This window comes from Sander lucioperca, chromosome 17 (genome assembly GCF_008315115.2).
Source record: "Sander lucioperca isolate FBNREF2018 chromosome 17, SLUC_FBN_1.2, whole genome shotgun sequence".
NCBI classification, from domain to species: Eukaryota; Metazoa; Chordata; class Actinopteri; order Perciformes; family Percidae; genus Sander; species Sander lucioperca.
Window position 1 is genome coordinate 14,000,449 of NC_050189.1, and position 15,277 is coordinate 14,015,725.

Below are 15,277 nucleotides of genomic sequence, written 5' to 3' on the forward strand. Positions count from 1 at the left end.
CGCAAAGCTGATTTATCCTTCAAGAAAATAACTTTGCATGACTAAGTGTAGCTGAAGTGGGAGCGCCAAATCAAATCTTTGGTATGAAGATATATAAAATGTGTGTAGATGTGTGTTAGGAGTCTCTCTTACAAGCCCAGGGTCCATAAGCCTCACAACTGGCGGCAAAGAGACTTCCACCTCCTCTCAGGTCTGCACAGTCCCTGTGATCAGCATCCCACTCCGTTACTCTGAAAAACACACGTGTTCGAAATACTCAGTGTATATATGTATATGCTTGTACTATAATGTAATAAAAGCAAATTGAACTAAAATGTTATGAGGTTTGTGTTTTAATCAAGAAAATACACAAATAGGTCAAAAATGTGTTTTCTATCGATATTTCTTACATACATCATTTGGTTTTGTATTTTACCTGACTCGAACACTGAAATCTCCCTTGGGATAAATAAAATGAGCTCTCTGTACTGCTTCACAAATAAATGTCTAAAATTGGATAAATCATTATTTTACTGTTATAGATAATAGATCCACAAATGTTTTTTTGTATTTATTGATCATAAGCAGATTTAGTTTCTTCCCAGTGCATGCTACCAAAATGATGCCTTTTAATTAAGTAGATTCAGTAGAAGAAAAGTAGGATAATAGTTAAGTAGGCAACACTCATCGGTTATCGTGTCTGTCAGCAATAAAGTGCTGAATGTCCCAAAAACTTCTCCAGCTATATGAAAAATTAAAATGATTCTTTGGTCCCCTAAAGTCAATCCCTATTGTAAAAAACATCTCGGCTCCAGGTCTACAAATGTTAAACCAGCAGTCAGAATATTTGACAGTGACCATCTATTTGAAAAAACAAAGTAATTAATGTTATCAGCTGAGGAGCATCTAAAAAAATAAGGTTATTCATGCTTCGATTTCTTCAGATTATTGTAATTCATTGTATTCAGGCTTAAGCCAAAAGACATCTCAAGCCTTCAGCTTGTACAAAATGCAGCTGCTGAGCTTTTAACATACTAAAAGACATCAGCCCCGTTTTAGCCTCTTCTCACTGGTTACCAGTAAGTTCGGTTTAAGATTTTACAGATTACTTTTTAAAGCAATTCCATTTATAAAGACAACTTGCATTAATTCACATTTCTGTTAAATGTGCCAGTGTTTGCCAGCTGGCAAATTTTCAACTCTAGTCCGGCCGCAAGATGTTTTGAGACCACTTTATGGTTCAGCTCCCAGTTACATTGCTGAATTGCAGGTACCCCAAGAGCTGAAGCGCAGCCTCAGGGCTCTGCTGACGGTTCCCAAGGCCCAGCTCAAAACTAAAGATGTGCATGCTTTGCAGTCACGGCCCCTCAGTTGAGGATCTGAGACTTCCAGAATCTTAAAAACACTTCTCAAAATGTAAAATCTTTATATTATGCAAGCATTTTTCCAACATTCTTTAATGTTATTACCTTTTATTTCCATTTTACTTTGTATTGTTGGGATTGTTAGTCATTGCGTGTCTGAAATGTCTTTTAACCACGTAAAGCATTTAACTATACAGCACTCAAAGTTTTCATTGATTGATTTCAGTCTCAAACCCTCAGGCTGGGTCCAACCTAGCAGCTCAATGATTCTGCTCTATATCAAGTTTGCAACACATCTTATGGTTCTTTGAGCTACTTTTAGTTACATTCGTCACTTTTTCATGTAGTCTCAATGAAAAGTCAAGAGCATCTAAGATACAAATTTATTGAGCTTTACATTTAAAACCCATGCAATCACAATCCAAATTATGGAGTCACTTTAGCGTTGGATGACCCTCTGGCTCCTGTTGAGGGAATTAAACAGAATGACAAAAAAGACAAATTAACCAAATTTCAGATAAGCAACAAACCTACCTCTTGAGACATCGTTTAGAAAGCCGGACGCTGTCGTTGAGACATCGTTTAGAAAGCCGGACGCTGTCGTTGAGACATCGTTTAGAAAGCCGGACGCTGTCGTTGAGACATCGTTTAGAAAGCCGGACACTTTCTTTGAGACATCGTTTAGAAAGTCGGATACTTTGATGTATCTTCCGGTGCATCTGGTAGCGGACTCTGGAGTTTGAAGCACTGTAGTGGGCTTAATGGATACTTTCGTGACGTCGTTTGGAAGGCCGGATGCGTTCTTCGAGACGTCGTTTGGAAGGCCGGATGCGTTCTTCGAGACGTCGTTTGGAAGGCCGGATGCGTTCTTCGAGACGTCGTTTGGAAGGCCGGATGCGTTCTTCGAGACGTCGTTTGGAAGGCCGGATGCGTTCTTCGAGACGTCGTTTGGAAGGCCGGATGCGTTCTTCGAGACGTCGTTTGGAAGGCCGGATACTTTGATGTACTGAGCAGAAGGCCGGAAAGCAGGTCGCATTGAAAAACATCTTCGGGTGCATCTGGTAGCAGACTCTGGTGTTTGAAGTACTGTAGTGGCGTTAATGGATACTTTCTTTGAGACACCGTTTGGAAAGCCGGATAATTTGATGTACTGAGCAGAAGGCCGGAAAGCAGGTCGCATTGAAAAACATCTTCGGGTGCATCTGGTAGCGGACTCTGGTGTTTGAAGCACTGTAGTGGGCTTAATGGATACTTTCTCTGAGACATTGTTAGGAAAGCTGGATACATTCCCTGGAAAGCCGGGTACGTTCTTCGAGACATCGTTTGGAAAGCCGGATACGTTCCCTGGAAAGCCGGGTACGTTCTTCGAGACGTTGTTTGGAAAGCCGGTTACGTTCTTCGAGACGCTTGGAAAGCCGGATACTTGGATATACTGAGCAGAAGGTCGGTAAGCAGGTTGAACTGAAACACCTCTTTGAGTGGACAATGGTGTTTGAAGCACTGTAGTGGGCTTAATGGTGGGACTCAGTAGACCTAGAGTATAGAGACCAAACAGATGTTGGCGTGTGATATTAAGGATGTGTTTTTTTCAGTTCAACAGGTAAACCACCAACCTTGAGTGGAGTGTGCAGAATGCACAATACGACCAACACCAGCTGTGTCAGACTCAAACCTGTATACTGAGAGAAGTCCAGCCAGAGGATATGTACACTGCATTGTCACCCTGCAAGACAAGAGGGATTGGTTTGCATTTATAAGAAGCTGAGGGAATGTAAAAGCCAAAATAGTTGGGTTTAAAAATATACCTGTCAAAATCATTGCTGGAGTCAGCTGGAGCATGCAACTTGTTGCTGAAGAAAATCTCATTTTCATACGTCACATACTCCTTACCAAGCTGGAGAAACCAAGCATAACATTTGGGTGCTCATATTGCCAGATATAAAAGTAATTTTGTGAATGAGTTCAACAGTTACATTGGTAAGCAGCAGTACCTTTACTGTGGATCCACAGCTGTTGATTGGAAAAGAGAAGAGAGCCCTGGTGCTGTCCATCTCTTTGGGTCCACAGTTTTTGTCTACCAGGTTGGTTCTAGCAGGAACTCCTTCACTTGTGATGACCGAAGGCAAGTCAGCCACCACAGTTATCCTGCCATCAGCCGAACACACTGTAGAGAAATGAGTTTTAGCGTTTTATATGGAGATCCCACCTGCTCTTACAGTAAAAAAAAAATTAAAAAAAATAGTCTTTACCAATGAGTTCAGTAGCAGAGAACTGACAAGTCTTGACAATTGAATTTTGGACCTCTGTTTCATGATCCCGCATGAGGAGCTCAAAAGTGCCGAAGAAGCCCTTCAACGTAATGTCCTAAAAAATGCAGCGTATTGACTGGTGTCCATGTATAAAATAACATCCCATTAAAACAAGTGTTGACGCTTCCAGTTAGTCTCATCTCACCTTGTACTTGTAGCCATGAGTGAAGAGCGGCACCTCGAGCAGCAGTCTCTGGCTATTGTTGCTCATGACGTAGCCGTGCTTAGTTGCCAGCTCTGATGTCAGCAGCTCTGAGCCGATACTGATCTCCCACAGGTAGTAAATAGGCTGGTGGTCCAGTTTAAAGCTGATGCCAGACTCAGAACAGACAGCATCAAAGGGTGGAGGAGCTGTTAATACAACACAATGGGTTACTCTGCTTCATACACAAGTAGGCTTGACCAGGTCTAAAAATAAGGCTAGCGACTTACAGGCATCAGTTAACGCCATCACTGATGCTAGTTGGTAAAAAGGCTCATTTTCAGGCAGAACGGTCAGTGTGTAGTTGATGTCCAGCCTGTGCTGCATCGTTGCATCTTTGATTAACTAAAGGAAACAGAAAATACATGTTGAGTCAAGCCGGATGAAGTTCCTATGTATAAACCAGCATGACATCTGAAGATCCAGACAAATAATGCAAAAACCTTTACCTGCTGCATGACAACAGGGTCCTCAAAAGGCACCCTCAGAGTGTAGCCATGAGTGTGGTTGGGAGAAACAACTTTTGTGATGTTGTGGCTGCTTGTATTTGTAAATGGAACTGTAAATTTCTGTCCATTCAAATGAACTGCAGCCAACTCGACGTCTTCAGGGACATCCCCGAGGTAGACCGTGAATGTGCGCTCCTCAGGAACTGTTCCTGAAATGAAAAGCCATTTAGATTACCGTTTCTTCAACTTGGCAAGTGCCTTGTTAGACTTACTGTTTTCAGTGAAAACAGGGCGTGTCAGCAGGGGAGTGGCCAGTGTCCTGTGAATGCGAAGTCTGGTGTCAACATGATCCTCATCCACTGCGATTTGCTCCAAGTAGAGATGAAAGATGTAGAACTCATAGAGGTTCCCAGACACAATGCTCTGTGAAAGAGCACAATTTATCAGGAATTTAAATTTGCAACTAGATCACAAATCCCTCCACATTTTAAAAACGATAACCCTGCTTTACATATTTGAGTGCATCAAGTTGACTAAGACTAATTTGCAATTATTCTCCCCCCCTCCCAATCGGTGCCTCCTGACCTTCCTGTATCCTCCTTCAGCATTATAGGGGATGCTGATCTCGACTGTGGAGTTGTGCTGCTTCACAATGTAGCCTCTCTCTTCTGCAACTGGCTGCTCCACAAGTTCACCATTGACTCCAATGTTGACCTGCATCCTTTGTAGACCAGACAACAGATGCAGCACATCAGGAGTCTCCCACATAATGTAGCCAATGTTGTCATATGATCCTTTATCTGTGGGATATTTCACCAGTATTAGTTTCATTTGCTGTACGTCAAGGGACAAAAAGAAAGCCACAGCATAAAAGATAATACTGACGCATGGAGCAAGCAGCCACCAGGTCAACCATAATTAAAACCCAGCTATGTCTGGAGAATAGTGTTGCATGGACCACCTCTACTGGAACACCATTCACCTAGAGAGAGACACTCAAAATAAAAAAACATGCTTTGTACTAAATGCTTTACTGTACAAAACATAGCATTCTGGAATTTCAAAAACCATGGACTAGATACCCTAAACTCTGCATCAGTGGTTTACCTCAGTGCTGAATGAGTCAGGTTGTCCATACGGAGCACGAAATACAAGCCTTCCATCCGTCAAGTCAAATGCATATCCATGCTTCTTAGCCGTTTTAAGGCTAATGGGCATCAGCTCCTGCTGCACACTCTGAAACATCACCTGCCAATCTGAAGTGGCTGAGGCATAGGCCTGAATAAAGCACATAGTTAAACCGCCATTTAACTGTATATACTAATTTGATGCATGTTATCCAACTGCAGGTGACAGATTCCACACATTTCCCAGAAGACAATGTCAAACATACCGTTTTGAAGAGAGCATCCCAGTCATCCTCCTTTGTCCCAGTTGGACAGGCCACATCACTCCTCACAGACACCTACAGAGAAACCAGTGTTGGTAAACATTTGAAATTCCACATATTTTACATAAGATGCAACCAAGCTTACTTCCATGTAGTTGACCTCACAGGTAACCTCTCTGGGAGACCAGGGGAGAGAGGGAGAACAGGTCTTGTTCAAAGCATAGGTGACTTCCTTTCCTTTGTGTGTCACAATCAGGTTGAAGTTGAATGTGAACACTTCATCCTCCTGAAATATCCAGTAAAATAAGATGTATGAAAACAGTGTCCCTGAACAAAAGCCACATATTGTTTGCATAAATAACCCAAAACTGTTTTGTATAGACCTTGTTGTCAGTGTGGCAGCTGAAGTAAGAGGCCCGGAGCTCCACATGTTCCAATGGAGGTAAAACACTGACACTGTAGCCACATTTTGCTGCATACTGCTCAGTGATGGGGTACACACCTGTCTCATCTGAAAGACAGTCACTAGTTTTGTCTGCTCAAACACAACTTTCAATCTTTATTCAGTGAAATATTTGGGTTTAATTGGTCAGATTTACTAAAAGTAAAAACATGCCAGGTCAGTCCTAAGAAATAACTAAAGAAATAGGGTTGCAGAGCCACTGTAGCTCAATAATGTGATCCCACATGGTTTCTGACCCCTAGTTTGTAATGAAGCTGTGCATGACTTACCAACAGCCTCAAAGGAAGGTTCATTCCCAGTGAAGAAGAGCTCAACGGCTATCATGAAGTAACGATCACGACACTCCACATGAAGACCTTCTGCATGAACAAATGGGTTCAAATCTAAATATACATGCTAAGGACTAATGGGCATGTGTTTAAGCAGACGTTTTAATTCTTACCATTGGGAATCTGATCACATTTTGCAGTTGTCCACACAGACAGGAGAAATGTCACACTGTTAAGACAAAATCATGTATTAAAAATGCATATATAAATTGAAACCATAAGGTGCACTAACGGCAACCAACAGCTTGTAAATTGCTATGATCCCGCACCTTACCTAAGGCAAAACCCAAAAGCCATAGCCACTGATGTGTTGGCAGTGTCTAAAGCTAGCCTAGCTGCTAGCAAACTACACCTGCTAACCAACACAAGCTTAAGTGAACCACTTGCTTGCTTGTGTATCCTGGCCAAACTGGCACTATGTGCTGCTGTCTGCTACACACCAGTTTTTATAAGTCAGTTTCTCTACCCATGAGGGTTAAAGGCAAATCTAACCTCATCAGCTGCAACTGATTGAAAGAAACCTTGATTGCTAATGAGCTACACATGTGGCTGTAACGCCTGAAGGCCTCTGGTTGGTCGGTGAATAGCCTGACTTGTAAAAACTGGTGTGTAGCAGACAGCAGCACATAGTGTCAGTTTGGCCAGAATATACAAGCAAGCAAGTGGTTCACTTAAGCTTGTGTTGGTTAGCAGGTGTAGTTTGCTAGCAGCTAGGCTAGCTTTAGACATTGCCAACACATCAGTTGCTATGGCTTTTGGGTTTTGCCTTAGGTAAGTTTATTTAGTTGCGACACAACCCATTAAGTTTTAATTGTGCTGAAATTTTAGCATGCAAGACACATGCTTTTGTCTGCCCATGAACCTCTCTGAAGCTCATAAGCATGGATATGAATTTGACCTGACAGATGGAAGGCTGGTATTTTGTACTCCGTATGGACAATCTGACTCATTCAATGCAGAGGTAAACATGAAAGAGCATTAATGTGTCATCTTGTCCATCTGTTAGTTATATAGAGATCTCTCTCTCTCTCTCTCTCTCTCTCTCTCTCTCTCTCTCTCTCTCTCTCTCTCTCTCTCAGTGAATGGTGTTCCAGTAGAGGTGGTCCATGCAACACTATTCTCCAGACAAAGCTGGGTTTTAATCATGGTTGACCTGGGGGCTGCTTGCTCCATGCGTCAGTATTACAATCTTTTATGCTGTGGCTTCTTTTCTTTTGCTAGTTGCAGAGGATACATTGTAAAGCATCACAACTCCACAGTCGAGATCAGCATCCCCTATAATGCTGAAGGAGGATACAGGAAGGTCAGGAGGCACCGATGAAACAAGTTGCAAATTGGTTTTAGTCAACCTGATGCACCCAGGCTCCTCATATGTAAATCAGGGTTATCCTTTTTCACGAAGTGGCCTAAAATGTGGAGTGACTTCTGATCTGGTAACAAACTTAAATTATTTCCTGAAATTGTATTCTTTCACAGAGCATTGTGTCTTGTAACCTACTATGAGTTATACATCTTGCATCTCTACTTGGAACAAATCTCAGTGGATGAGGATCATGTTGACACCAGACTTCGCTTCCAAAGGACACTGGCCACTCCCCTGCTGACACGCCAAGTCTAACAAGGCACTTGCCAAGTTGAAGAAACCATAATCTGAATGGCTTTTCATTTCAGGAACAGTTCCTGAGGAGCGCACATTCACGGTCTACCTCGGGGATGTCCCTAAAGACATTGAGTTGGCTGCGGTTCATTTGAATGGACAGAAATGTACAGTTCCATTTACAAATACAAGCAGCCACACCACAACACTCATGGCTACACTCTGAAGGTGCCTTTTGAGGACCCTGTTGTCATGCAGCAGGTAAAAGGTTTTTGCATTATTTGTCCGGTTTGATCTTCAGATGTCATGCTGGTTTATACATAGGAACTTCATCCGGCTTGACTCAACATGTATTTTCTGTTTTCTTTAGTTAATCAAAGATGCAACGATGCAGCACAGGCTGGACATCAACTACACACTGACCGTTCTGCCTGAAAATGAGCCTTTTTACCAACTAGCATCAGTGATGGCGTTAACTGATGCCTGTAAATCAATAGCCTTATTTTTATAACTGGTCAATCCTATTTGTGTATGAAGCAGAGTAACCCATTGTGTTGTATTAACAGCTCCTCCAGCCTTTGATGCTTTCTGGCATCAGCTTTAAACTGGACCACCGACCTGTTGACTACCTGTGGGAGATCTGCATCGGCTCAGAGCTGGCAACTAAGCACGGTTACGTCATGAGCAACAATAGCCAGAGACTGCTGCTCGAGGTGCCGCTCTTCACTCATGGCTACAAGTACAAGGTGAGATGAGACTAACTGAAAGCATCAGCTTTTGTTTGTGCTGTTTGAACATGGACATCAGTGACTAAGCTGCATGTTTTTTTTAGGACATTACTTTGAAGGGCTTCTTTGGGACTTTTGAGCTTCTCATGCGGGATCATGAAACATTAGAGGTCCAGAGCTCAACTGTCAAGACTTGTCCGTTCTCTACTACTGAACTCATTGGTAAGAACATTCAGGTGGGATCTCCATATAGTTGCTGGAATTGCTAAAATGCATCTCTATACAGTGTGTTCAACTGATGGCAGGATAACTGTAGTGGCTGACTTGTCTCTGGCCATCACAAGTGGAAGGAGTTCCTGCTAGAACCAACCTGGTAGACAAAAACTGTGGACCCAAAGACGGACAGAACCAGGGCTCTCTTCTCTTTTCCAATCAACAGCTGTGGATCCACAGTCAAGGTACTGCTGCTTACTAATGTAACTGTTTAACTCATTCAGAAAATTAAATTTACATCTGGCCACTTGCGGGTGGCAGTGGCTCAGAGGTAGAGTGGGGTCAGCCTTCAACCACAAGGTGGCTCCTCCGGCCACATGTCACTAAACCCCCAAGTTGCTCCCCCCATATGTCGCTGTCCACTGCTTCTAATCATAAACTGTTAATATTAATATATTAATATACAGTCTATGCTTCTAATACCTAGGAAGGGTTAATTGCAGAGATTGAATTTCACTACTTTGTACTGTAAGAAAGCTTCTTCAATATGTTTAGTTTATTTCATTCAATCATCTGTCTGTCTGTCTGTCTGTCTGTCTGTCTGTCTGTCTGTCCAATATGAACAGCTTTGGACCGAGTACTGAACCTTGTGGAACCCCACATTACTTTCTTTAAATCAGATGTATCATTACCTATTTGTACATACTGCTGTCTGTTGTCCAGATAGTTACTAATCCGTGTGTGCTACACCTCTTATGCCATATTTTTCTAGTTTTGTCGTTAATATTGCATGATCTATAGTGTCAAATGCTTTAGGTCTATAAATACTCCTACTGTGAATTTCTTATTTTCTATTGCTGTTTATCTCCTCCGCTAATTCTATAACCGCCATTGCGGTGGATCGGTTGGATCTGAAACCATATTGGTGATCGCTCAATGTGTGGGTTTCAATGAAGGGGTCCATTCTTAGAACAAAAACTTTTTCTACTATCTTAGACAACTGAGGAAGAAGAGAGAGAGGTCTCTAATTTGAAAAGGAGTGCATGTGTCCATTTTTATAGATGGGTATGATCTTTGCAATTTTTTGTTGGGAAATATGCCCTTTTGGAATGATTGGTTACAGATATAGGTTAATGGTTTTGCTATATTCTCTATAATATTTTAACTAGTGTCATTTCAATATCATCACAATCAGATTTTATTTACTACCTCAATTATCTCCTTCCTCAATTTTCTTCAGATGGTTTTGGTATGCATGTTGATGTTATCTTCACTTATATTATCTTTCACTTTTGGCTCCACAATATCCTTTGCTAGATTATAGCCGAGATTCACAAAATATTAATTGAATTCATTGACAATCTCTCTTGAATTGGTTGTTTGTTTCATTATTTTTTTTAAAGTGGTTTGGAGTATGATTGCCCTGCACCAAATTTTTCACTTGTTTATCCAGGTTGGCAAAGAGTATGGTGACATATGGAAATGAGATTTTCTTCAGCAAGAAGTTGCATGCTCTGAAAAATCCAGCTGATTCCAGCAATGATATTAACAGGTATATTTTGAGCCCATCTACAGTGGCACTCATAAGTTTATGAACCCATGCTAAAGTTGACTAAAAAGAGGAATACAAAAATACAGATTTTTATTTATTTCATGGATCCAGGATACTATGCATCCTGATAAAGTTCCCTTGGCCTTTGGAATTAAAATAGCCCCACATCATCACATACCCTTCACCATACCTAGAGATTGGCATGGTTTTATTTCAGTTAGCCTAATAGCTGGTTTGATTTGCATTGAGAGATCATTTTATGGAAAGCACCCCATGCCAATCTCTATGTATGGTGAAGGGTATGTGATGATGTGGGGATATTTTAATTCCAAAGGCCAAGGGAACTTTATCAGGATGCATAGTATCCTGGATCCATGAAATAACTGGCCTTTAAAAATAAAAATCTGTCTGCCTCTATGGTAATTTAACATAGGGGTGTACTTACTTATGCCCCCTGTATTTTAAGGAAGAACATTTATTTATTTATTTACGATACATTATTCATTCACAAAGAAAATTGGTGTCCTTAAATGTTGGATTTTTCCTCATTTTTTTTTTTTAAATAAGGCATTAAGATCAATTTCCAAAAGATGATTTTTTATTCCTCTTTTTAGTCAACTTTAGCATGGGTTCATAAACTTAGGAGTGCCACTGTATGTTGTCTATTTACCCCTCAGCTTCTTGTAATTCCAGAAATTCCCTTTTTCTTGCAGGGTGACAATGCAGTGTACATATCCTCTGGCTGGACTGTTAGTCTCTTCTCGGTATACAGGTTTAAGTCTTATGTAGCTGGTGTCGGCTGTATTGTATATTCTGCACACTCCACCGAAGGTAGATGGTTCACCTGTTGAACTGAATAAACTAAATCAAATATATTGCATGCCTACAATCTGTTCTCTATACTCTAGGTCTACGGAGTCCCTTCAAGCCCACTTCAATGCTTCAAACACCAGTGCCCATTACCATACCCACCCCAAGACCTGTTTCAGTGCAACCTGCTAACTGGCCTTCTGTTATGTACATCAAAGTATCCATCAAAGTAGCTTTCTAAAGAATAAAAAAGGTCAGTACTTAATTAAAACCTGGCCAATTTGAAATTTAAGATGTATTTTCCTAAACCTTTTTAATTCTCTTCACAGGAGCCGGAAGAGCTCTACAATCCAAAGTACACACCATATTTTAAGACTTGGTGTTTTAATTGTAATCAATAAATTGGTCTTAAAATAATGCGTGGCTTGTTATTATACTTGAACCAACTCTGCATGTGCATGAGCAGTGACTAGGCTCGTTCGAACTGCGCCTCGCCTGTAAAGTGGACGAGAGCAGCCGGGGGCGGTGACAAAAATCTGCTGTCAAGTCGGACAGTTTCCAGCCGATACCAGCAGCCTTCAGGCTGAACAGGAAGTGACAGAAACACTATGGTCCGATTCCGATTTAATAAAATGTTATCAGACCCATATCAGCTCCTACACAGTCTCCAGTTGTTTTAATTATGACAGAGTAGCAGTTAAAATGCTCTACGTGCGATCTGTTGCTGATTTTAATTAACAACACACTGTAGATGATCCGTAATCTTAACAGATTGAGTTTCTCTGACTTCTAAACGTCACTATCAGCCACACATGTTTTCTGTACAGAATAAGCCTTTAAATCAAACAAATAGGAGTTAAAATCCCTCCAAATCCAAATCAATAAAGTTTACATAAAACGTTCAAAATACATAAAAAATCATGTTGAGTCGATTGTTAACCAATCAGCTGTTAGATCAGCTGAGAGGCCGGCGTTAAAAAAAATCAAACGTAAACTGTATTATCTTGTATTTGTACTCACCAAATAACATTGAACACAAAAGAAGTGCCATTACCAGGACTGTTGTTGCCATAGCAACAGCCACATGAGTTGTCAGCTGACGAGTTTGACAGCATCCTGCATCTGTGGTGGTAAAAATCATTAAACAAATAACGTCATTGCATCGAGACATTTTTCTAAAATGATCGTCTTTTGCTTAATCATGACCTTTTATGAGAGTTATTATACTTTGACATTGTAAATCATCTACATGTAGAGGATATATTCAGGGAAAAATGTTAACCAATGACTTAAAGATAAATGTATTTTTCATATTATGACTTGACAGGCATGCTCAATTTCACCTTTTGACCTCATACCCATTATAATAGATAACACTGTGACACTTTAAGTAAACTGCAGCTTTGAAACCAGAAAAAACTGCAGCTTTGCTTGGTATTGTTAAGCCTGTAACTGTAACATCAGGTGAAGTATGTGGGTTGGTACACAGAGTAGGCTACTGACAAGTTGTAATAATATCACACTGTGGCGCACGTATACAGATAAGTCTGAAAATGAACGAGGTTGTTCTTTAAGTTTGTTGTTTTAATCCTAGCTGTGAAATCTTTTAAAGCTCTGCAAACTATTCACATAAAATCCCAGTTTATTTACACTAGTTGTGGTAGGAGATGCTCTTTATAACTAACCTGGAGGTGTTTTCCTCTTAGCATCATCCTCCTGGTTTCTCAAATCCATGCTCAAATTGATGCTCTTTCTCCTCTAACTTCAACTGTTGCAACACATGCTTGTTGACTCAAATTTACACCTTCTCACTTTCACGCGTTCAGTTGAACATAATGTGCCGCCCCATTCCTCATATCACAGCCGTTCTCTTCAACATGGGAGCTCAAAAACAACTGTTCTGAGCCCTAAACGGCTTGTTGCCGGTTAACAGAGGAAGCTGGCTGGGCGTACCGACAGCTTATATGTGCAGTAACTATTTCTAACAGCACCATCTCAGACCCTGGATGTGTTTTATGTGTAGCTATACAGCCCAAACCTGGACCTGACATAACAGCTTATAACAGCAGACACTTATCTGCTGACCTGACCTGATCTATCTGCTGCTTATCTATTGATTATCTTCTCATTATCAAACAAAGCCATCCGGTCAAGGTGATTCTCACATTGGTCTGTAATCAAGTTTGTTTATAAAGGAAGGAGTGTGTGACTTTTCATTTATCATAGCTGATCAAATTCCCTGTTCTTGTACGGCTATTTTGTTTCTTTCTGCTTTTCTTTTATCTGTTCTGTTTTAGTTATTTAAAATTAGATTGGAATCTAACAGTCAGAGTTGAACATGCTACTTGTTATCTGTTAGGAAATTCAATAAATATTTTTTTTTAAAGAAAAGGGAACTTAGGTCATTTATTGTCTTTATTATCATTATAAATATTGTCTTATTTCAGGAAGCCGTAGAATTGGAGTAAACCTTACACAAACATTGTTATTAGTGTAATAGTATTGCATAGTACATTCAATAAAGACTTCAAAAAAAGTTGCTGTGATGTGTATTCAGCTGGAAAACTTTATTGACGGCTGGAACATGTTCAATGAGTTTTAATTTTCACACAAGAACACTATCTCTCACCCTTTCTTCATTATTTAGTTACAACATCAGACATTTCTTTTCCTGTTGGAAATGGGGCATACACGCAAAACAACATCAAGGGAAATAAAATGATATAAAACAAATAAAAACAAGAGGAAAGCAGCAAAAGTAGGAAATAGATTTCAGTGTTATTATAGTTTTTTTTTTGCGGCATTGTTTTGAAAATTAAAATTAAAAATATAAAAGAGTCAGAGCAGTCAACTTCAGTTAACTAGATTCAAAATCACAAGACACATTATAATTACTTAATTAATTCTTCTTTTCACTACACACTGTGACTTAATATTTGATTTCCTGAGCAGCAGTATAGTGCAAAAAAGTAAACCCAAGACAGAAAACACTAAAATACCTTCATCAATACCAATTGAAAAAACCCAAAGCAACATTATCATCCTTGTGTTCCTTTGTTTTAAGTTTCCTGCTTCTCGAGTGTCCAGAAAACACTGTCCCTCAACAGCATGTTGAAACGTGCATTCAACTGCAACAAAACACACAAACACAAGCTGTTTATGGACATACATTTTTAAACCAACTGTATTTAAAAAAAACTAAAAAATTAGCCACTCCTTATCACACATTTTTGAGAAATAAAACTACCTTTTGCTTATTAAGTTTACCTCCCAAACCCTGTTTTTGTTTTGATCCATTTGGTGATTGACGTACCTTCTCAAACACATGTTTCCTTGTGGTGGTGTTATCACAGAGGAGAGGTACAGCCGAAGAGCACAACATAGACAGGCTGATTTCCCTTTTCTCTGCAGCTGGGGAACAGACAGAGATTGTGAGATGTGTTAAGAGGAAGTAGGAACAAAGAGGCACACTCTCATCCATGCTGTAAAATTTGCATGTGGAAGATTACATAATATCCATCAACATTTGAACTAGTTGCACAACTCATTTCCAGTAGTACACTATTCAGCTATCTTTCCGAAATGTTTGTGTTGTGTTTCGGTTAAAAAATAAGCATCGGCTGAATATCATAGTCAGCCTCAAAAATAAAAACAAAAACTTAGATATGAGTTTGCAGCAACCTTTTTCAATGAATAGCCACCAAAGTTATTTAATCGTTTTCATGTTTGCTTATTGTTTGCCTTCTGGGTTTGATTTCTCAAAAACACAGCTTGTGAATGCATTGCTTTTGAACAGCTGACCCTCAAGCGCTTCCTTGTATGCACCAAACTGCATTTTTCTCAAGACCGTTTCAAGTCTATGCCACTTTATTTTTAGCAAACAGAAACTGAC

The 15,277-nt window shown here is 40.2% G+C and overlaps 2 protein-coding genes, 1 long non-coding RNA gene and 1 pseudogene across 6 annotated transcripts in view; 2 read left to right on the plus strand and 2 right to left on the minus strand.

Annotated features, from left to right (window-relative positions):
- Window positions 1–210: 210 nt before the first annotated feature.
- On the minus strand, window positions 211–6,951 carry LOC116049022. 3 transcript variants are annotated; one of them, XM_035993495.1, is made up of 21 exons: window positions 6,760–6,950; window positions 6,599–6,654; window positions 6,426–6,515; window positions 6,077–6,204; window positions 5,839–5,979; window positions 5,697–5,768; window positions 5,411–5,581; window positions 5,189–5,285; window positions 4,889–5,103; window positions 4,576–4,726; window positions 4,304–4,512; window positions 4,085–4,199; window positions 3,798–4,003; window positions 3,593–3,707; window positions 3,335–3,507; window positions 3,149–3,237; window positions 2,957–3,066; window positions 2,634–2,876; window positions 2,567–2,600; window positions 1,878–2,380; window positions 1,707–1,807 (listed from the first exon to the last, which is right to left on the minus strand). In XM_035993495.1, exons 1-21 carry the CDS (start codon window positions 6,780–6,782, stop codon window positions 1,770–1,772), a joined length of 2,979 nt encoding a protein of 992 aa, XP_035849388.1. In that variant the 5' UTR covers window positions 6,783–6,950; the 3' UTR covers window positions 1,707–1,769. The 3 variants fall into 3 exon arrangements, with proteins under 3 accessions (XP_035849387.1, XP_035849388.1, XP_035849386.1); XM_035993494.1 differs by lacking the exon at window positions 1,707–1,807 and adding an exon at window positions 211–230 and having other exon boundaries at window positions 1,878–2,876; window positions 6,760–6,951; XM_035993493.1 differs by having other exon boundaries at window positions 1,878–2,876; window positions 6,760–6,951.
- A 94-nt stretch (window positions 6,952–7,045) lies between these two features.
- On the plus strand, window positions 7,046–8,228 carry LOC116049064. 2 transcript variants are annotated; one of them, XR_004895456.1, is made up of 4 exons: window positions 7,046–7,256; window positions 7,391–7,446; window positions 7,707–7,788; window positions 8,157–8,228. It is a non-coding gene; the product is annotated as an uncharacterized LOC116049064 (long non-coding RNA). The 2 variants fall into 2 exon arrangements; XR_004104805.2 differs by lacking the exons at window positions 7,391–7,446; window positions 7,707–7,788; window positions 8,157–8,228 and adding an exon at window positions 7,565–7,662 and having other exon boundaries at window positions 7,068–7,256.
- Window positions 8,229–8,254: 26 nt separating this feature from the next.
- Window positions 8,255–9,410, plus strand: LOC116049071 (annotated as a pseudogene).
- Window positions 9,411–13,922: 4,512 nt separating this feature from the next.
- Window positions 13,923–15,277, minus strand: part of LOC116049052 (receptor-type tyrosine-protein phosphatase eta-like) — a 29,322-nt gene continuing 27,967 nt past the window's right edge. Inside the window, exons 6-7 of the mRNA XM_031298442.2 lie at window positions 14,699–14,796; window positions 13,923–14,513 (exon numbers count right to left, since the gene is read on the minus strand). Of these exons, the coding sequence (XP_031154302.1) occupies window positions 14,445–14,513; window positions 14,699–14,796 (167 nt within the window). The 3' untranslated portion in view covers window positions 13,923–14,444. The remainder of the gene's footprint in view (window positions 14,514–14,698; window positions 14,797–15,277) is intronic.

What these genes read in the sequence shown, in the direction of transcription:
- LOC116049022 (XM_035993493.1), bottom strand. Translation starts at nt 6,782, where the DNA reads ATGGCTTTTGGGTTTTGCCTTAG. An exon ending in CTGAAGGAGGATACAGGAAG is followed by an intron (nt 4,727 to 4,888) that starts GTCAGGAGGCAC and finishes GCTCTTTCACAG; the next exon opens with AGCATTGTGTCTGGGAACCT. An exon ending in CCCTGTTTTCACTGAAAACA is followed by an intron (nt 4,513 to 4,575) that starts GTAAGTCTAACA and finishes TTTTCATTTCAG; the next exon opens with GAACAGTTCCTGAGGAGCGC.